This window comes from Etheostoma cragini, chromosome 16 (genome assembly GCF_013103735.1).
Source record: "Etheostoma cragini isolate CJK2018 chromosome 16, CSU_Ecrag_1.0, whole genome shotgun sequence".
Taxonomy (NCBI): Eukaryota; Metazoa; Chordata; class Actinopteri; order Perciformes; family Percidae; genus Etheostoma; species Etheostoma cragini.
In genome coordinates this window covers 1827900-1850097 of record NC_048422.1, presented here as the reverse complement: position 1 = coordinate 1850097, position 22198 = coordinate 1827900, and the positions used below count along the sequence as shown (strand labels likewise).

General features: G+C 41.5%; 1 protein-coding gene across 6 annotated transcripts in view; it reads right to left on the bottom strand.

Annotated features, from left to right (window-relative positions):
- rab27b (RAB27B, member RAS oncogene family) overlaps positions 1-22198 on the bottom strand; it is a 48026-nt gene that overhangs the window by 12191 nt on the left and 13637 nt on the right. The window contains exons 1-2 of one of the 6 annotated variants that reach the window (XM_034895761.1): positions 16634-16716; positions 15674-15901 (exon numbers count right to left, since the gene is read on the bottom strand). The exons of 2 other annotated variants lie outside the window; for them this stretch is intronic. Coding sequence is in view for 1 of the 4 variants with exons in the window: in XM_034895759.1 (XP_034751650.1) it covers positions 16634-16662 (29 nt within the window). In the remaining 3 variants the exon portion in view is untranslated. Of the gene's footprint in view, positions 1-15673; positions 15946-16633; positions 16717-22198 lie in introns of those variants that run through there. 3 more of the 6 variants (XM_034895759.1, XM_034895760.1, XM_034895764.1) reach the window with 3 other exon arrangements.

The window sequence follows — 22198 nt, the reverse complement described above, 5'->3', positions numbered from 1 at the left end:
TGAAGGAAAAGATTCCAAAAGGTTGGAGCTAGGATGGCAAAGGTGAGCCCCTTTGGTTTTGTAGTTGGAGCCAAAGTTAAACCGGCCTTTAACAAACCCCATGTCCCACCAGGACAGGTTGAACCCCACCAGCTTGGCAGAAGAGACGAGTCCATGGACACGTTGAGTGGCTGTGGCTGTAGATAAAGCGTGAGCGGACCGAATGGTGTGCATGTTGTTGCTAAAAGGCTGGAAAGAGGACATTGAAGTTGCAGTGAAATGGAAGTTGGAGCATTTTAAGCATCTGTACTCCAACCTATTTGTGAAATGGAATATTTAGGCGTTAAATCAAATCCTTCGAATTTGACAGGACCGCTGAAAAGGGAGCAGACTTAAAGTTTAGCTCCAGTACGGACTGGAGCTACATAGGACTGTTTGGCGATGGCTCCACGCATACTTCCCCGACCTCTTGTTGCTGTTAGATCAGAAGAAGGATGAAAGATAAAAGTTGCTGGTTTTTAAAAGGCTCAGTCACTGCACAAATGGCTCCTCCCTCCATGCATGCTCTATGAGTTCCTCATCAGGACCAAGAAATCAACTTGCCCGTCTCCTGTAGTCCGATAGTCTCTAGCCGACTCTGTTAGCATGGGCTAGCTAGCCAGCTTGCACAACAGCAGAGTAAACCCAGAGGAAAGGAGAAGAGGTGGAGACGATGAGGTCAAGCTAACAAGACCATCTCTGCGGCTATCTAATGACTAAAAGTCGCCCATCAGGAAATGGAAATCAACTTCGGGAATTGTACCTTGTGCGATGTACCTCCTAAAAATGGCCATTGTACAAAGGAAACCCCTCTTGGAAGCAGCAACCATCTTTTTCCGACCATTAATGGTGAAGCAAATGAGCTCCTTCCTTTTTCATAAATGCTACAATACCGTTTTCTGGTATGTAACGACCAATAAAGGGCACAGACCTTTGGGGCCTCTATCTTCCACCCGGCGCAAAGCATGACGCAAATGGCTATTTTAAGACCGTCCAGCGCCCACCTCGTTTCAATAGCAAATGCACCTGCGCCCATGGGTGTGCGTGTCTCACAGGAAGGTGTGTTCAGGTGCCTTCTGGGCGTATTGCTATCTTGAGGCAGCGGAAAGTGATCACACCCTAAACCAACAAAATCCTGCTCTAAAGTCAATAGTGCAGCATTTAAATGTTATTTTAACAGTGCATTAGTATAAAGTTATGGCCTATGCACAGCCTGCACACACAATGCTTTTAACACACACACACACACACACACACACACACACACACACACACGGCGAGGCAGCAGCACCCAAAAATGCAAAAAATCTGAAATTAAGATATAAAGGTTGCAAATCATCATCATCATAACAGCAAAGCATCATGGTAGAAACGTGCCTTGCTGTTAATGACAATGGGAGATGACACATTGATTGGTTTATTGCATTTTACGCCCAGAACACACCCATGAATTAATGAAGACACTAGGTACAACCCCTTTGAACCATGCGCCTGGACCCGTTTTTCTGTCGTCAAACTAGCCTAAGCGGATTCGGACACGCCCTAAATACACCTGCATTATAGGGCCTTTGGTCTCTCTGCAGCTCCTTGGCAATTTCTCCTAGTGGAAGTACTTTCATAAAGAATGACATCAGAGCTGGCAAATGCGAGGCCATGTTGGTGTGTGGGAACATACCTATTCAAGTGAAAATAACAACCAATCCACTCATTCAATTATTCTGTGAAAACGAGTGTATACCAGTAAAGCTTTGTCTTTTCCTACATTCTACTTGTACATGAACATAAAGCGGACATTTCAAATTGATAACTAGCATGGCAACTTTAACAAAATCACATTTTCTCTGTGAAATGAGAAACCAGTAGCCTTCTGTGTGAGAAAGATCACACGTGTAAAAAGGCAAGGTTTGCCAGAGTAATAATAAAAAAAGCACTGACTTAAGTAGAAAAGAGTCCTCACAACTCCGGCTTCTTTCATTTGTCGAGATGACAAACGAGACACCGCGTGACAGTAAACGGTTAAACGTTCAGTCATAATTCCCTGAGGGCGAACCAGTTAACAGCAGCTCGGTCAGCTGACTGCAGAGAACAGTCACCATGGTAACGAACAACAAAACAGAACAACATGGAAGAAAATAAAAGCCTTTGCGTTGTCTTTAGGTCAAATTTGACCCGTTTTCTAAATTTCAATCTCTAATTTTGATCAAAATTCAAATGGATAAGTCCATACAACAAAAGATCGGATCTCTACTTTCATGCACTTTCAACGTTAGAATTTCTTTTTGAAATGTTTCAAAACCGAATGTTGACATAAACCCTTCTTTGATTATTCTTCCTTTAATATTACTCTAAATAATTCATAATTCCTGCTCTTTTTAACTGAAGAATTAGGTACAATTTCCTAAAAAGGAAGTTTATTGACCATGAATTCCAAAAATAAGTGTGAAACTATTTAAGTTGGTGATGGTATTCATACACGGTAATGAAAATAAGCATTATATTTAAAAGAAAAGCATCAAAACATTGAAAAAAGTCTTTCAATATTGAAAAAAGAGACAAAGACGTGACAAAAAGCGTTGAATTTCAGTTTTGACCTGGGAGCATGATGCGGTGTTAATATAGGGTTATTATAAATAGTTGCCAGTTTCCTACAGCCAGCTAAAGTCTGTGCAGTCTAATACATCAGCCCAGCAATAAATCCTACTGCTTATAATGTTCAGAATTGGTTTTGAAGTTGTTGATTCAGCGTCAGAGTCATTTTGGACGCTGTAGTTCGTGCTGAGGAACTGTATTGCCTTAAAGTGTTTCTAATAAATTGGTGGACCTCATTCATTTAACTGGTTAAGATGTATTAGGCTGTTCAATCAGATTGCATTATTTTTCGACAGGGCGTAAATAAAGTGGCAACTGAGTGCATGCCTATTAACAAGGTTGTGGAGAAAAGTTTCTTCTTGTGTGTGGTTAACCTTCTATCTCAATAACAAGCGAGATTAAAAGCATGAACCACACAGAGACCTTCAAAATGTATGAGCTATCACACACAAACACACACACACACACACACACACTAGGAAAAAGGGGAAACAAAAGTTGCAGTTTCATGCCTAAACCGACCAGTTAAGTTGCATATGATAAGTCTGTGCCGACTCAAGTAATAATAATAAATGTAGTAAAGACTTAGAATAAAATATGGATGCTTCACTTGCATCTTCAACCCAGCAGAATAGAAGATCCGTACAATCACCACAGTTTCAAGACTGACAACGGTTCATAATCCGACCACACGTCTCGCCTCCCGTGCCTAAGACATGGCGCTGAAATTCAAGAGACATGACTTGAGAGATTAAACGTGGACACATCATCGGCGTCCCTATCACAACGTCCATCTGCTCTTCCTCCTCTGTTATCCTTTACATCTGGGAGGTAAAAACAGATGGCACTGCTTTTAGTCGGCACCAAAACAGCCCGCAGCTTCATAAACTAATGAAGTTGTCATGGGTTATCCATTAAAGGCCTGTTGTTGGTGTGTGTTTGTGTCTCGGGTTATATAATACACACACTTGTGTGTCCACTGTGAAAAGCTGATCTCTTTTGTATTCAATATTTACTCAATTTTAGACACATAAAACATGACATGTTGCTACTGGATACTTCCACACTACCACTTAAATGCAGGATTTGCACATGTAATTGAGTAAGTAATTGCACTAATGGTTTTAAAACCTTTAAGAAAAGGACCAGGGGTCCGTCTCAGGAAGCAGGTTTAGTGAAAACTCGGAGTTAGTTAACCCTGAAATGAGGGAAACTGGGTTTTCTGTTTCAGAAAGAGAGGCGACTTAACTTCAGGGTCAGTTACTATGGTAACAGAGCCTAGGAACCAAACGTGGTCTGCGGGCAGGTTTTGTTCTCTCAGTCTCCTCCCTCCGACACAGCACTTTTATTTCCTCATGCATTCATTCATTCTGTATCAGGTGCATTTTAAGACAGTTTGTATTTGCACGTATAAAAAAAACAAGTTTGTCTATTAACTGCTAGGCAGATTATAAAAGGTTTATGTTCTAAACATGGCATTTCCTTGTGTTGGCACCGGCTAAACAGTACATATATTTTTATAAGATTTTTGTAAGTGGGTACGTCCAAGCTTCCGATATCATGATCCTCCATCATGTTATCTGTTGTTGCCAACATCTCTGAGAAGGCACAGTCACCGGAGCAAATGTCTGTCAGCTCTTGTTTGAGGTTTTCGATTAAATAAACCGCGTCTGTCACTGATGCCAAACAATGACTGTTACAACATCGTCCTTTACAGGAAACCCAGCTTCAGATCAGCTGACGTTAGCCTAGCATAGCCGCCATACCGACAAGCTACATCATCTCCCGAACCTCACTGTCTCAGTGTCTGATCAACTTGCGCAGAAACATCTAAAGAGACATAACTTTTTTTTTTAAACGGTTTTGAAAACTATTTAAGATTTTAGACTATTTTAGCACAAATTCGGACATTTGCCGATTTTTTATAATTCTTGTTTTGTTTTTAAGGAAAGTCTTGGGCGAGCCTGTTAAAGTGACGCCGGGCCTGCCATAAAGGTGACATCTAAGAAAAGTGGTCTTTAGTAACTGTCATCTGTAATAATAGATGCTAGAAGAAAACTGACACTCATTGTCACTCACACATCAGATACATTACTTAAAAAGCAACATAGCCTACAGGTGCTGATAGATGCGGTTGTAGGTCTCTAAATCGGCAAAATAATTCCTTCAGATGGGTGGCGGTGGATGATTTATGCATATGTTGTGGATTTGGATGATGTCAGATGCTAGAGCCGAGCCGAGCTTCCCTATTACAAACACAAGGACACGCAGCAGAGTTCAGCCTCAGTTAAACGCTCTTTGGCATAATTACATAATACTATTTATCCCAGTATCCTTTGCACTGTGCTCCAAATATTGCACTCATGCCTCTCTATTGTTTCTATTTAGAGTATGTATATTGTGTATGTATGTGTAAGCAAAGTGGGAGTAACGACGCTCCAAAGAAAAATTCCTCGTATGTGATCCTAATTTCTGCTTTCCTAACTCAAACATTAGGTATAATTTCCCTTAAATGAGGTTTATTGACCATAAATTCCAAAAATAACTGTAAAACTGAAGTTGATAAGTTAGTGTTACGTAGTGTTGAAAACGTCAAATAAAGTGACAAACATTCAAAAAAGCGTCTACAGTGTTGAAATAAAGATACAAAAATGTAATAAAAAGTTAAAAACATCGATACAAAGCGTTGATTTTCAATTTTGACGGGAAGACAAGATGAGGGTTAAAAAGGGAATGGGATATGACCCTTTATGACAAAGTCATGTTGAGCCCAAAATCACCAATAACTTCTAAAGAGACTGATTACAACCCCTTTGCCCCTTGCAGCCTACCTCGCGCCCACATTACGCGCCGTTTAACTAGCAAGAGTGGAGTTGGACATGCTCTAAATGCATTTGGACCATGAGCTATAGATCAAGTAAATAGAGCCCTTAGAGCAGGGGTCTTCAACAGGGGGTCCGCGACCCCTAGGGGGTCCGCGGAGGTACTGCATGGGGGTCGCGAAAGTTTTGCTTGATTAGACTTTTTTTTATATCCCCCCCCCCCACCCTGCAATTTTTTCCACTAATTGAAATGTCTTTAAATACACATTAACATGAATTTAACACACTGTAGTAAACAGATAAATGCAGAAGATGTCTTTCAGTCGTCAATGCACACAATATATATAATTAGGGGGTCCCCGCTCCATCTCGCCATCAGTTTGGGGGTCCTTGGCCTGGAAAACGTTGAAGACCCCCGCCTTAGAGTGTACAGCTCTGTGAAGCTGCACTGAACACACAGTGCTGTTTTAAACCAGATGCTAACATCAGTTTGCTAGCATGCTCACGGTGACGATGCTAACGTTGATGCTAACGAGGTTAAATGTTCACCAACTTAGTTTAGCGTGCAAGCGTGCTAAGAATAACGCTGTTTTGATGCATGATTCCAGCTTTGAAAAGCACTAAAGAAAGTGTTTAACATTTGAATTTTCATTATTATTATATTTATCATTGATTAACAGTTAAATAATCTGATTTGAACCCTGAATAATTCAAGCTGGAAAAAAAGTGGGACAGATAAAATAAGATGATCATTCATCGCCTTTTCAGGATTGTTTTTTAATCCAATGCATTAGTGGGCATGCTTCAGACAATATTGACTTTAAGGCTCACACTTCTATTAAAAAAAAATATTTTTGATTCAAAAACAATTCTCAATTTTTTTTTTAACGATTCAGAGTATTTACATGTACTTACTTTTCCTATGTGAAAGTATAAATGCCATTACTATTTATAAACACACACAAATCTATTTTTGGAATTCTATGAATAGATTTTGAATCGGTAGAGCTTAAATCGATTTTTTTTGCACACCTTTACAATGTATTAGATCCTATACTAGGGAAAGAAAGACCGGAACAAAAGCCTGTACTTACCCTGGCACCCTCTATTCCTAATTACTATCTATAAATTACTGCTGATGAGCATAGAGGGTGGTGTGTGTTCCGGGTTCATTAGAACTTTATACATAATGCACTCTTGATCCTTTTAATTAAATCAATAAATAATTCATATTATTTAAATATGTTTTCCTCCAAACCCAAGTCAGATTTCCAAATGAAATGTATTCTCTAGAAGTACAGACAACTCCGGCCAAAATATGTCTCAGTTGTCAAGTTCATAGCCACAGACCAGGGGTAGTTTTCCCAGAGACAAAAGGAGGATTTTATAGACAGTCCACCAACAACATATTAAATACAGCGTATGTGTAATGTATTGCATGTAATGTTTTTAAATGTAACAGCACTGGTTTATACAGAGAAACAGCCCAGGAAAGGCTACCAATAGATATTTTAAGGACGTTCATTCTTCACCCTACCACTAAAACACTAAGGGTCTGATGACAGCTTGGCCTTTTCTGTGTTAATTATTGATCGACATCGACAGGATTAATCTGTTTCTTCTCACTGGGGTTTTAAGTAGCTCACAAAAGACGATTCACGAATCACGAAGGCTATGCGTAAAACACCAGACTTGAGCATCATGTCTTTCAATGAATATAGAGGAGAAATAAGCAAGGCTGATTTAAAGGATTATAGGGAAAAGAAATGATGACATAGAGACAGTTTGACTTTAGATGGTGGGCAGAGACTGTAGGGGGAATTTGTCCAAAATAAAGCCCTAAGGCCCGTCAAATTGGACTCCCAATTTATTAATTCCTGCTCCCCTTTTAATCCGACTCAAATTTACCGGAACATAAGGATTAATCTGAGTAATCAGTTGAGTACCCACACAAATGTAGGTTCACAAAACAGAGACTAAGTTTCCCTAGCGACTGACATCAAGTCACAACTGGTCCGCCAAGTTGTCCTCCGAATCATGAGCTCTGATCTTCAAATGGAACAAACCGGCTTTGATTGTCATGTAGGGTTTGGCATCGTTTGGATTTTAACAAGTCAGATTCCACTTTGGATTCCAGTTCTCATCGATTCTCGATTCTTTGAGGGGTGGAGTCAAAACGGGTCACATGCCTACTTTCACAATTAAGAGGAACGTTTTATTTTGATTCAATGGTGGGTTGCAGTTTTTCTGTTTTTTTTCCAATGTAAAATAAAGCCACACCAGAGCTTTACTTACTGTGCTCCAAGGATGCGACGCAGCGCCTGGCTGCTACGGAAACCAAATACTTGCGCATGTTAAATTGGGAAAAGATGATCGGATTTGAAAGCGAGATCCTCCAAACGATTCCAATAAAGAAACGATTCTACTGGAATCGTAATTTTTGATACGATTGCAAGTAGGAATTGGTTCTCGGTGCCCAATCCTATTGTCATGACAACAACTTCTCCTCAGGGGGAGGTGGAAGTTTTCATTTAAGAAGGTTTCTTCGTGCAACCAAATCCTAAACCTGTTTAACCTGGGATCCGACTAAATCAGTTAAAGTATTGAAACCTAAAAATGAGGCCAACATCTAAACTTGTTAGGTGCTGAAGAGGTTCAAGTATGACATCTCTTATCATTTATTTAAATGATCTGTTCCGGAAAAATATAATCTAGAAATTGCTAAGGTTAAAACAATAATGGCAGGGTATGGCATTTTTATAATACAGGTCCCAGAATTCTGCTAGGATTGCATTCTTCCTGTTGACCGTGCAACTTTTTGTTTTTCTGGGTCAATATTGAAACCTTTTATTCAACATTTCGGTTGTCTTTTTCCAAACCTTTGTTGCTTTTCCCCCTTATGTTTTGGTCAATTTTTATCTGCGGCTTTTGACGTTTTTTGGGGGGGGGGTTCCCATGTTTTTGAAGCTTTATTGGACATTTAGGTCACTTTGTTCTTTGGTCTTTCATGAATAAAGGATTTTGAATGCTATAAAATTGAATAAAATATCCACATTTGAAGAAAGCAGTGGGCTGAAGTGCGTTGTGTGGAACAATCCGCGTTATCTTTCTGAAAATTTGGTTGAAAGACACTTTTCTGATAAAGATTTCTTTTCAAAATGGGTCCAATTTGACCCGAGGACAACACAAGGGTTAAGGCAATTTGAATCACGCAATGGTATGGCAGACTATGCCACAAACCCTGAAATATACTATCTGTAAGGGATAATATCTGACGCCTGTAAACAGGAATTACTGGGATGCCAGAACCTTCAGATTGGCTCCATTGGTAAATCGAGTCCAGTACTATTCTGTTTAAAGGCATTTGTTTTCCAAAATGACATTATATATTAAAGGTCAGCAGACATTGTTGAGAGACCTTTATGTCTGACCTCTGAATCCTCTTAACCAGGTCAGACAACTGATTTGTTTTCCATCTGTTCTGTGGACTCAGCTGAGGGCCTTTGCTTTGTTTTCCAATCTAGTCTCCAGAGTCAACGATCAATAACTGCTACCACGGATAAAGATTGGCCATTGATTATCCAATTTGTCATCACGTCGCCCCTTTAGATTGTTCGAAATCTTTTAGCATTTCAGACCCACTTAGCAAAGCAGTGAGGCACATTTGAGACGACAAAGCAGGACAATCAATTAATGAATGAATGAATCTAATCTGATATTGTGTCTGTGGCTCTCAGGGTCCAATTCTGGTGCACAAGGTGTCCTTTGGCGTCTGTATGGGACACGGGTCGGAGCAGCTGTAGCTCAACCGCGGCGCTGCAGGAAGGTTGGGGTGCTGGATGGGTCCAGAGGGTGTTTTCCGTTCTTGTTGCTCATGCTGCTTAAACGTAAATTTTTCAAACCCACCCATGACCTTTCCCTAATAAGTGGTTTTACCCCACCTGTTGAAAAATGACCCCAAGGGTCCCGGCCCAGAGCATCAAAAAGTGACAGCAAGGGTCCTGACCAAGTTGAAAAATGATGCCAAAGGGGTACCCAGAGCGTCAAATACCACGACAGATGGGATTACTATGGGATTAGATGAAAGCCCCCTCTGTTTAAAGGGGGAGAAATCTTGCGTCAGTATCTAGCACCAAAGGCCCTGACCAAGCATCAGTTTTTGACAAGCTGGGAGTGAGACTGTGTTGCCAGATCAGAATGTGACACCTCAATTCAGGCGTAAGGTATCTATTTATTTATTTACCCATCTGTAAATCCCACCAGGGCTTCCTGGAACCCTCCCTAATCCCACAGCAGGAGGTGACCTAACATCTGTACAGACAGCGCACACAGCTGGGTCTGAAAGGTCAGCGCGAAGGTGAAAAAGAGGATGGAGTAGGAGGCCAAACAACAAGGGTTGGGTGTGCACTACAGGTCTAGAGCAAGGCACTAACATCGGCAGGTTTCTAGTTCAAATCTGATTATGAAAACGTGGCAGAACTCAGGTTTGAGAGGAATAACCATTTAACAATCAGCCGAGACGAGAGTAGCGTTGTATGTAAATAGTTAAAAGGTGAAACCAATGTATTCCAATTTGTCATATGAACGTCTTTACCACTTGTCATGGAAATCCATCCAATGGTTCTCAAGACATGTCCCTCAAAATCCTTAACGTCAACCTCATGGTGACGGCAGAGGAAAGGTCAGTAGGAATCATCCTAAGGTTTGGGGCGATGCATCTAGTAGTTTGTGTTTAGATATTTCACAGTAACTTAGAAAAACTTTGACTCTGCAAAGCTAAAAGAAAAGCCAGAAATATAAGTAGGATTTATCTAGAGGTGAACGATTCAGAAAATGTCCCGACTTAATTCAATATCGAGTGTGTACGTTTTCAACTTTTCAAATGTCATAGTACAAACGCCAATACAAAACAAAAACTATAAAAACAAAAAAACATGAATCGATTTTGGGAATTCTATGGATCGATTTTGGTAAAGCTTGAATCGCTTCATAAATGTGAAATGATTTTTTTTGCAAAGAAATTCATCCTCTGGTAACAACTGTATGACAACCTATCACATAGTTGATATGCATGAGATATTTCAGTTTGGAAAAAAGTGCTGGAGCAACATCCTTACAGCTGTATTTCCATCAAAATGCACCAAGTGCTAAAACCTTTATTTTATTCATTAAAAAATAAACCTTTTAGATTTTGAACAGCCTTAAAGCTTGAATCTACAGCTACCCTCTGGACAAAATGTCAACTCTGCGCCCTTATTATCTTGAAATGAGCCAGGTGATGACATTTTGAGCCCGGGCTGTTGTATCGATATCGCGATATATCGCGATATCGATACAACATTGATATATTGCCTGCGATATCAATATCGCGATATATCGCGATATCGATACAACATCTATATTATGAGACTAGATTTAGTTAGATTGTGTTAGATTTTGGATATATTGTAATATCGTAATCTGGTAAGTTTAGTCTTTTCCTGGTTTTACAGGATGCATTACAGTGATGTGATGCCGTTTTCTGAACTTCCCAGACTGTTTCAGCTGTTCTATTATTTACCTTTACCCACTAAGTCATTAAATCATTTCTGGAGAATATTTATCAAAAATCTCATTGTTTAAGTAACATTTTGTAAGGGGTGGCTGTGGCTCAGTGGTTGAGCGGTTGCCTGCCAATCGGAAGGTTGATGGTTCGAGCAGTCATTGTCGAAGTGTCCTTGGGCAAGACACTGAACCCCGAGTTGCCCCCGGTGCTGCGCATCGGAGTGTGAACGTGTGTGAATGTTTATCTGATGAGCAGGTGGCACCTTGTACGGCAGCCCCGGCCACAGTGTATGAATGTGTGTGAATGGTGAATGTTACCTGTAGATGTAAAAGCGCTTTGAGCAGTTGTTAAGACTGGAAAAGCGCTATATAAATACAGCACATTTACATTTAAAGCACCAATAGTCAACCACACAATATCAAGGCATTTGGTCAAGAATATTGTGATATTTGACTTTCTCCATATCGCCCAGCCCTATGACATCCTACCAGAAACGGAAGCTTTGGTATTTTTGAATCACATGCGGATCTTTGTGTTGTATGTTTTAGTCTCCACTCTGAACATCCGACTGGTTTCTGAGTTTCTTGAACGTGTCCTGATGCTTGCTTGGCTTCTTATATTAACTGTTGATGTGTAATCTCTGCTGGTGTCCTGTTGTTTTCTGCAGCTCTGCATGGCATACAAAAAAAAAAAAGAAGCTTATATTTCTGATCTAGCTGTTAACGTTTGGTGTCTTTTTGATTAATGTGTGTGTATTTTAACCTGTATTAATGTCTTTTGTTGCTTCCTGCTTCCATGGTTTAAAATAATCTGGCCAAATGACTACGGTTGAAAATTAGCCGGCTGGCTAACACTGGCACATTTACAGAAATGTTGATTAATGTGTGTTATCCTTTACAAATAAAAACACAAATAGAGATCAGTGACTCAACAGATTGTGTTTACAGTACTGCAGTAAAAACCTGTGACATTTCCATCTAAACCAATATGTTGAGTTCTTCTCCGTCTGTGGTTGCTTTAACACTGCGGTGATACAGCTAACAAAATATCCAGGTCATGAAAGGGTACTTCTCTGCAGCCGCACAGGAAGTAATGCCTTTTACCAGTTAGCGGTTTCAATGCAATAATTAAAAATAAAGTGCACAATAGAAAATGCAAAGAAGATGTCGCAACTTCTCTTTGTTTGATTGACAAGTGATTTCTGGGGAAGCGCAGTGCAACCAAACCCGACAGCTAAGATACCAAAAATGGAGATTGAAAACAAAGGATGCACTAACAGGTCCAACTTTGTCTTTCAAGACGTCTTTCAAATTCCAAATACAAAGCTCTTCCTGTCCCCATCAAATGCAGGCCCTAAATTTGACTAAATCCAACCACATGAAACCTGATCAAATGCCATCAGAACAACACTAACTGTGGAATTCAACCTAATGTGGAGCACTGGGCTGCAACCTGCAGGTCTCATGACTCCAATAGTCCTGATGCGTTTAACTTATTTACATTTTATAGCTTGTACACAACAAACACACACAAAACTATGTGCATCAAGTGTGGAATAAGCGTTGTTCAGACAATTCGATTATTTATATATATATTTAGCAAGCCTTGTGGCTATTAACCCTTGTGTTGTCCTCCCGGTTCAAACATTTAATTTAATTATTTCTTTTACCATCACTTGTTTTGAGCTACTTTTCGGAATCCATGGTCAAAAGCTCTCATTTGTATAGACTTATACCAAATATCTGAGTTTAAAAAAAGCAGAAATTATGAATTATTTCAACTAATAGTAGTCATGTTGAGCTGATGAGTTTGGTCGGGATGCTGATCTGAAACCATGTCAATTTACACCCGAAATCCAATGAAAGTGATTAAATGTATTTGTAAAAGAGCGTTGCAGGGAATCCATCCTTTTCTGTGGTAATTTGGTTAAAAAGAATGCCATATTACTGATATAGACATTTTTAAAAGGGGTCAAATTTGCCCCAAAAACTGAAGACTAACCCCCAGCATGCGGTGTGTTTCTGGTCTAAGCCAGAGAAACTCATCTAATTCCTCCACAGGGGTAACATTTCTTAACCCTTGTGTTGTCTTCCCGTCAAAAATTGAAAATCAAGACTTTGTTGAGGCTTTTTAACTTTTTCTTACGTTTTTCTACACTTTTGACACAATAATTAACTTTAGTTTTAGTTATTTCTAGAATTTATGTTCAATAAACCTCATTTATAGGAAATTATACCTAATGGTTGAGTTAGAAAAGGAGAAATTAGTAATTGTTTCGACTCAAATTAAAGGAATGGATGTTGATGATAATCACAGACTTGAATATGTCAACTTTTACTCAATACTATTTCAAAAACACGTAATTTTTTTTCCAATGCTATGAAATTAATGAAAGTAGAGATTTGTAAATGCCAAAGAGCATTGTGTGGAATAAATCATGATATTTTGGGGAATTAAAAAGAACATTGATATAGGAAAATGGGTCAATTTGACCCGAGGACAACATGATGGTAAATTGTTATCCTCTAAATCCTTAAAAAAAGAAAGAAATTAAACATCTTTTCTTCAGAAATTCTGCCATTAAATTTTCTATTCACAAGCCTTTACATGTAAAGTATATATTCACTCATCATTGAAGCTATATGATGAACTGAGAGGAATTGGAAATCAGTTAACCTTTGACCTTGAGAACAGTGACCGATTCATCCAACAGACCTTTCTCACAGCCATACGCAAGCAGACAATTTGGGGTTGTCACAGCAGGAGAAGCCCAGGTGTAATTAATGACTATAGACTGGAAAAATATAGGACAAAGCTTTTGGGCCTAAAACATGAAGCCTATGTAGAAGTGTCTCAACCCTGCCTCCTATCTAATGTCCAGCAGAGGGCTACACTGGTTGCCAAAAGAAGTCCGTTTCCGTTTCTTATGAGTGTACTAAATGCACACACAAATCTAAGTAATTATTTCAGCAATGAATCATGTTGTTTGACATAAAAACTAAAGCCGACACTTTGGTTACTGATGTGCTTTCTCCTGCTTATCCTTCACTGACGATAACAGCTGTAACATTAAAATAAAGAGACTAAATGTGGGTCTTTTAGAGCATTAGTGCGGGAAAGTTAGCTATTTGTTTGCCTTTATAATCTCTTAATATTGAGAACGTAAGCATAGACAAAACAGACCAAAGCCGGTCATTTTTTGGAATATTAGTAGTTGTTGTTTTAGGTAAGTAGATATATCTGTGTGTTGAAATTCAAAAGTATTTTCTTTTAATGGAACATTGGGCTGCAACATGCAGGTCTCTTTTACAGTGTTTCACAATTTAGAAACAGACACACGCAGGTTATTTTATTTAGAAAATGGCCGTTATGCATGCATGCATGCCTAAGTCAACTATTTGCCTCGGGATCTCCTCACTTAAACACGTAAAACGAGTCCTGGATAATTAAATCCACCAAACACCAAAGAATCCTGACCAGCTGTCAGTTTATTGGATGACACTCCTCAGGCGAGTTTAACAGCACATTGGTGTGTTACGGGTTATGGTGAAATGAGCTTTTAGACAGGTGAAGGATTTGTGACGGCGTCACTGACAAAAGTTATGAAGGAAAAAAAACATGTTATTTTAATATTTCTGGCATTGACTGTCTTTCTTTTTGATTTTTTTCCAGTTTCCAATTTAAGACGTGGGGAACAGTTCAGAGATAAATAATTAAAGCTATAGTGCGTACTTTCTGTCGCCCCCATGAGGAATTCCAAGTAATGACAACAACACTGTGGGCGCGTCCATGGGATTCAAGCCTTAGGTGATCGTGCACCACCCCCAACCCACCACAGTTGCTAGTAGCCAAGGAGGAAACGGCAGATACATATTGACAAATTGTCAATTATGTGGAGCTGATAGTCTTAATTAGCTTTGTAGCAACTCATTAGACAATGGCTTGAATATGACGGCTGTTCATTAATATAAAAAAAAAAGTTATGGTGGGTTATTGCCACAATATTTAAATGTGTGTTTTTTTTACAGAGGTACTTGGGTTCATATGATATACTATCAAATGTGCTTTGTCACAAGAGTACACAGTATGTACAGTAGGTGCATTCATTTGGGCTGAGGGCGAAAGCTTTCTTATAAAAACAATGTAATTGAAAGAGGCTGAATTTAAATATCTTTGCTATTAATGATTCAATTACTAGTATTTTTGGGAAGCCTCTTCTCGTATCAGATAGCACAAAACAACAAAGCCTAAAAATGATTCTGTATAACACACAACTGGAAGTCAAACTGGTTTTCTGATCACAACAAGAAGAAGTCGATTAAAGCGATCCCTTTGCAAAAACAAGTTTTAGTAGAAAACAACAGCTGTGAGCCTTTATGATCACTATCATGAGACTGAGCATGAGGGAACATCCATGACCTGCTTACCAGTCGGCCACTCGGAGCCTAGAAAACAGGCGGTCTGAATGAAGCAGCTGAGCGAAAACTACATGGAAACAGATATCAACTTGATGACATTTCACAGCTCCAGATTCAACAACTGCTTAAACCTTTTTTTTGGCCCTACATCTGCACACAAACCCTCCCTGTCTCTCTCCAGGATCAGCCGCCAGCCTGTCACATGCCTACAAAAGTCAGCAAACAGCTCAGAAATGTACTCAACAAACATCCCGCTGAGCGTCTTGAGTGTGTGAGGTCCTTACCTCGCAGTGTCTTCTCAGCTGATTCACCGGTGGGAGATCCTGAGGGAGATACAAGCCGTCCGGAGCAGCTGACCAGCAGCCCTGCATCTATATCCACCGACTGACCGACTGACTGACTGACTGACTGACTGACTGACTGACTGACTGGATCCCTGACTACTATCCGGCTGGAAGCTGCAGAGCAGAGAGCCACTCCCCTCAGCAACCAGCTGACTCGCCGCCTGGCTGGAGGGATAGATTAATGATTAGTTGCCTTGCCGACCGTCTTGGTGGTTAACCGAAAAATGAACAGATTAACTAAATAATAATGTATCCTTTATATATTTATTGATCCCCAGTGGGGGAATTACAATTACAATCCCTACACACAGGCCTGAAATACACACACATGCTCAAGCCCTATTCATGCACAAATGGAGGGGTGGGTGGGGGGGTACAGTGCCTTGCTCAAGAGCACCTGGCAGTGCCCAGGAGGTGAACAGACCGTGCTTTGGTCCATACAGGGACTTGAACCAGCGACCCTCCGACTCCCAGCCCGGCTCCCTAAGGACTGGGTTACTGCCCCCCTGACCAACTAACTGACTGACTAAATCATTAACTGACAGATTGACAAACTAACCATCAAATTAATTAAAGACTGACTAACTATTGAAATGAATATCAAATGGACTGGTTGCCTAAGTAACCAACAAAATGAAAAACCACCAGACTGACCCACTTACTAAAAGCCTCTTTCACCCACCAAACAACTGACCGACTATCAAAATGGACGACTAACTGACTAAATGAGTTGTTTACCGACTGTCTACCGAAGTGGCTGACTAACTCTCTGACTGGCTACTAAACCATTCCAGGTCTGTCTAACAAACTGATTTCCTGACTACAAATGTTCGTGTATTGTATTCGACTGGTGGCTTTACCGGCTGACTGGTTAACTGACTGACTGGTTAGTTATACCTACGGAGGTCCAGATGCAGCTTTGACATTTCTCTTTTCAGCTTCTCCCTCTTCCTTCTCTGCTATGTTCTGCTTCTCTCGGCTCTCTTTCTGTTCCTCTGTGTAATCAGAGGGTGGGGCTGAGCTGCGCGACACACACCCACACACACACACAAACACACACACACACACACACACACACACACACCAGTTAGTAAGAGCAGGGCGGCCTCAGGTCATGCTGGTGGAGGATGTGCTCGTGCGTGCATGTTTGGCAGCAGTAAAACAGGAAGTAGGGAAGAAAGGATAAAAGGAAAGGCCCAGGTAGTTCGGGAATGGAAGAAAAGCATTCTGGGTTTTTACTACGATATCTCACTCAGTGGAGCAGTAGGCAGAGCGGCAGCTTTTCCTACTTTAGTATTCCATTTCAATTAGGTGAAGGTGATGTTTGTGTTTGGACATCATTTAACAGGAAAATCATAGTTATTTGGCTGCACCCGCCGATATTCACCACAGCCAATGAGAATATTAATCCTACCACAGCAGTTCTGCCCAACAACAGTCGGTTTTATTTGTTTCAGTCTGCTAGGGCTGTCCTCGATAGAAGAAATCTTAGTAGTAGTAGTAGTCGTAGTCTTACACTTGTATGATTTTTTCAACCAATCAAGTCGTCGATTTAATCAACAGAGATGTGCGCTTTGAGACTAGAAAAGCACAGCATAAATGTAGTGAGTTAACTATCTGTAAAGCTGAGTTTCAACACAATTAATCCTGCAAAAGCACCACTTGAAATCATGTGTTGATCCGAAATGTGCTCATGAGTATCTTGGAAATGAGTAATTAAGCATGGATAAGCATAAAAAAATGACTTAACTAAAGAAATCTTAGTCGACTGAAGCCAATACCACAGATTAGTCGACAGCGACATTTAAGAGCGGCGTATGTATCGCTAAGGCCACATGGCCGAAATAAAACGATTTATTAATTCAATTTATTTATTTATTCATTCATTCATTCTCTCAGCTAGCAAGCTGGCTGGCTGTCAGTTCCCACTCAACACAAAACATTTTACTTTGCCAACGTAAGCGAATGCACTGATGTAGGGATTCCATTAAAATGAATTGGTTTTGATGGTATAAAAGAAATCGTGTGTTGCTGGACAGATATGTCTGAAACAGCTAAAATAATTAAAGAGCAAATATCTCCCGTGTCCTCTCAGCGTGTCGGGAGTCGACATGTGTCCGGATGCATGTGAAGCATCACGCAGCTCATGTTGGTTACCATGTTGGTTAATCACTGCCTCTGCAAGGAAACGCTGATGGCAGGGGATAATATTCTCTTCCATTAGAATCAATTCATTTCTCTCTGCTCTTTCTTTTCTTTAAGATGATTTCAGACTTGATCTACGTGTAGGGCTGCTTGATAATGGAAAAATATATTCACAATATAATGTATATACCGTAAGAAAAACCTTTATTTGTCCCACAGTGGGGAAACTGGCGTTTAATAATATGTATATAGATATTTTAGTGGATTTCACACTGAAGCCACAGAGCTTCTGCTTACACACCATGTTGTCATCTGGCTCGGAACACTAAGCTTTTGGTTTGAATATAGAAGACTTTTACATTTACACACCAAGTGAATCCAAAAAGCAAGCGCTCCATACAACAGCTCCACTAATAAACAGTAGCGCCCACTAACATCTAGCTTTTGTCTGCAGTGGAAAAGGTTACAACGGCATTAATTCCTGGGGCAAATGACTCTGGAGTAGTCATGGGTATTTATCGGCTCCAGCTCCATGAATTATTCACACCTTTTCTGGCACGATGCTATGCGACGACCCATGGAAACGATTTGGTTTTGGTTATTACCTATTTTGGTAGCATTCTTTAGCGTGGTCTGGAAATTGTAGTTACTGAGTCATCTTTTCTTGATTTTGTCTGGATGGTAATGATGAAGGGGGCGGTCCCTGGCCCTGCAGTCTCATGTCGACACCTTTTTTCAAGCTGCAAAGGTTTTGTATGTTGTTTAAAAAAAAATATAAACTACCCACAAAAAAAAAAAAGCCCTGCCTGTGCCAAGGGCTCAACACAGCGCTCCAAGCACCATGGGGAGGTCCAATGTTAGGGGTCTTGGGGCTCTAGGGGGATGCAACCTACGAACCTCTGTCAAGAAGAGGGCCTCCCCACAGTGCCACCATCAACCCTAGCATGTTAACATGATATGGAACTGGACCCGTGGGTTAAGGTGGAAACCACCCAGGGGTCCAGAGCTTGAGCATCCAGACAAAGAAGCTGCTGATGGAAAAGCATCCGACAGCTGGCCCAGAGATCTCAGTCTCTGGCCCCCCATCCCCTAGGGTTCCTGGGGGGACAAAAGACGAGATCTGGGGCTCGAGATTGTGTAGGTAAAGCGTGAAGCGTCACAACAAAGGTCCCTGGACGGCTGCTGCCCAAAATGCTGAGGACAACAACAGCCAGCGGAACAAGCCATTGGTGGCAGAGGGGCCCAAGGGGCAGTCAGGGAGCCCCTAGGTCTGCTGGGGGAGGAATGCTTCTGCTGAGACTAGAAAACTGCTGCCTGGTCTCCCAAGCTCAAATGGTACGCTTCAGCGCCTAACCCATACCTGGCGCCAGAGTCTGCACCAGGAAGGACATCATCCGCCCAAGTTCCCTGGACAAGAGGGCAAAAGCCTGCAATGACGTGTCATTAAGCCTGATTGTGGAAGCCTCAACACTGCCTACCTACAGAGAAGCAGACAGGGCAAACATTAGGTCCAACACGGTCCTCCCACATTGTAAGCCCATGTGAGAAGATCGTCCGTGCTCCGACATTGGGATCGAGGGCACCTGTTACATCGCCTCATCAGGAGATACAACGAGGGATGCTCCAGCACAACTCTTGCCGCATCGTGCATGGCTGCCAAGGCTCGGCCATCTGCCGAGATCAAGATCCAGTATCTCTCCAACATGCATGCAAGTCCCTCAAATATTCCTTAGAGGTGGGCAAAGCGAAGGCGGTGGGGGCCCGCCCGCGCCTGAAGTAGGTCTAGCTGTAGGCAATCCAGGGCCATTCATGATAGCCTCACTCATTGAGCTCTGGGCCAAGGAATCTGAGCCTGCTGAGGCTTGAGAGGCTTGATCCCTATCACCATCATTATAGAATAGAGAGGCTGAAGCTGCCAGAGAGAGAACATCGTCCTCTGGGAACAGCATGGGCGGAGCAGGCACCTCTTCCACTTCCAAAGGAGCATCAGAGTGGCAAACTTGGAGAAGTGACCTAATTCGGCCAGCTCCGCAGATAATCAGCCCACTTCTGAAGAGAGTTTAATACCAGGTTTTACCTTTTTTTCTGGACGGGGGAGCTTCAGCAGAAGCCACAATCCAAGGATTCTAATGTCTAGGTTGGGCTGGCAGCAACAGGTGTAGCAAAGGGTCACCCACCGGGGACCCAACCTGCGCCTGTCTAGCAGACCTCAATGTCAGAGGCATGTAGCTGCAGTTCATACATGGGCTGTCAGAAAGCCCCTTCCTCAGATGATCGTCCTGAGGCTCATTGGGCAGAGGTCACGGCCATCGTCTGCCTGAAAAGGAACCCCACATCCTTCAAAGAAGTGTGGATCGTCCATTATGACACAGTATGACCTGAAGTGAGGAGGTGCAAATGCCAATACAGCAGAGGTGCGAGTGGCAGTATATGTGGCTTTCTACCAATCAATACAATCACCAACTATACAGGATTTATAGAAACGTAAGTTGAGGGAAGGGGGCGAACATGCCGCCTACAACAGCAAAGGGTAGTGTTGGCAAAACAAGAGTATCTAGTCAGTAGTAGCGACAACCAAAACAAGTACACATTTTCCTCGGCATTTTTAACTGTTAAACTAAAGCAGAAGGTTTACTAAGTAAAAAGCAAAACTCAGTCAAACAGCAGCAGTCTAGTCTGTCAATGGGTGAATGTTGTTGGGGTTACCAGGACGCCATCAGCAGGAGAGTGACGCCACTCCGTGTCATGGATAGTTCAGTCTTTCATTGGGTTATACATGATTTGTTAAAATGGAAAAATGCAAAGAGGGCCGGCTGATACATGACAGGCCTTTGGAGCGAAACAATGGATTCACTGAGACAACACGACAACCACTCACATCACTGAGTTTGAATATTTTTCCTCGCTACTATGCTTGAATGCTTATAGACACAATGTGTGCATGTGTCCGTACGCTGCCTGAGCAAATCACCGGCCTCTGCCCCCGACGGCAGCAGCAGAGACACACACTTGGAAACATTTACAATCCCTCAACCCCCTTTGGCTGAATGTGAAAAGGGCAACTGGGTCAAACCAATCTGCTAAGACTTGCTCCAAGTCAGGGACAGCAATCCCCACAATTACCAGTGATCCGGAAAGAGAGATTTAAAAACGTATTTTGTTAGTACGGCACGTTGGATTGGCTTTGACTGGTACAGGGCAAAGATACACACACACCACTGACATGGAGATGGAAATGAGTTGACAGTGAGCACTAATTCTCACAACAAAGACACACACACACACACACACACACACAAAGCTGGCATCAGTTTAACAGAGTCCACTGATCCCCACACCACTACTCATTGCTATCAATTTTGACAACAGACTGTGTATGGTGGTAATTCTGTGTGTGTGTGTGTGTGTGTGTGTGTGTGTGTGTGTGTGTGTGTGTGTGTGTACACCTGTATTTCATTAACTGCCTCTAATAAAATACCAACAACCTGACACAGGGAAGTCATTATCCACTGGTGTCCAACATGAAACAACAACTTCAACCTTTCAAGATATTTCCTCTGGTCCTCATCTGCCTGGCAGAATTTACCTCACACATATATTGTGCAGTACCCCGTCAGATTAGACGGCATCCTCGGCTGATCGTTAACACACCCCTAGCAGAACCATACAGAGGAACGTCTGCACTTTTCAATTGTAAGGCTTAGTGTACGCACTTATTTTGTGGGTGGTCATAATTTAACATCTGGGCTGAGAATGTCTAAAAATTGCAACATGACAGCAGCTAGGTTATGTAAAAAAGGCGGGTTTTATGCAAGCTGTCCCATGTTGCACAAGTTCTCTCTGACCAATCAGTGGTCTGCAGTGGTGTAACTCCACCTTTGTATCGGCTCAACTCCCCTGGAACCTTGACCGAGGATATAACAAAAAATGTACCAAGTATACTAGCCACATTTTTTGCGAATGGTAAAGAAAAAAAGAGCCAGTAAGTAGAGTGGGTGGAGTAAAATGTAAATGGACTGTATTTCTTGAGCGCTTCTCTAGTCTCAACGACTACTCAAAGCGCTTTTACATAGCAAGGCGCCCATTCACACACACATTCACACAATGTGGCTGAGTGCAGGGCCAGGGATCGAACCCCCAACCTTCTGATTGAAGTCACATCTGTCAAAATCAAAACTCCAAATTTTACATCCAAATGACCTTCTGTCCCATTGCACTGCTTTGAGAATGACAAGGGTTTTGAAGAAAGCTGAGGCGATACCAAAAGGTGACATGAAAACCTGCAGACTGCTGATTGGTCGGAGAGAATCGTCACTA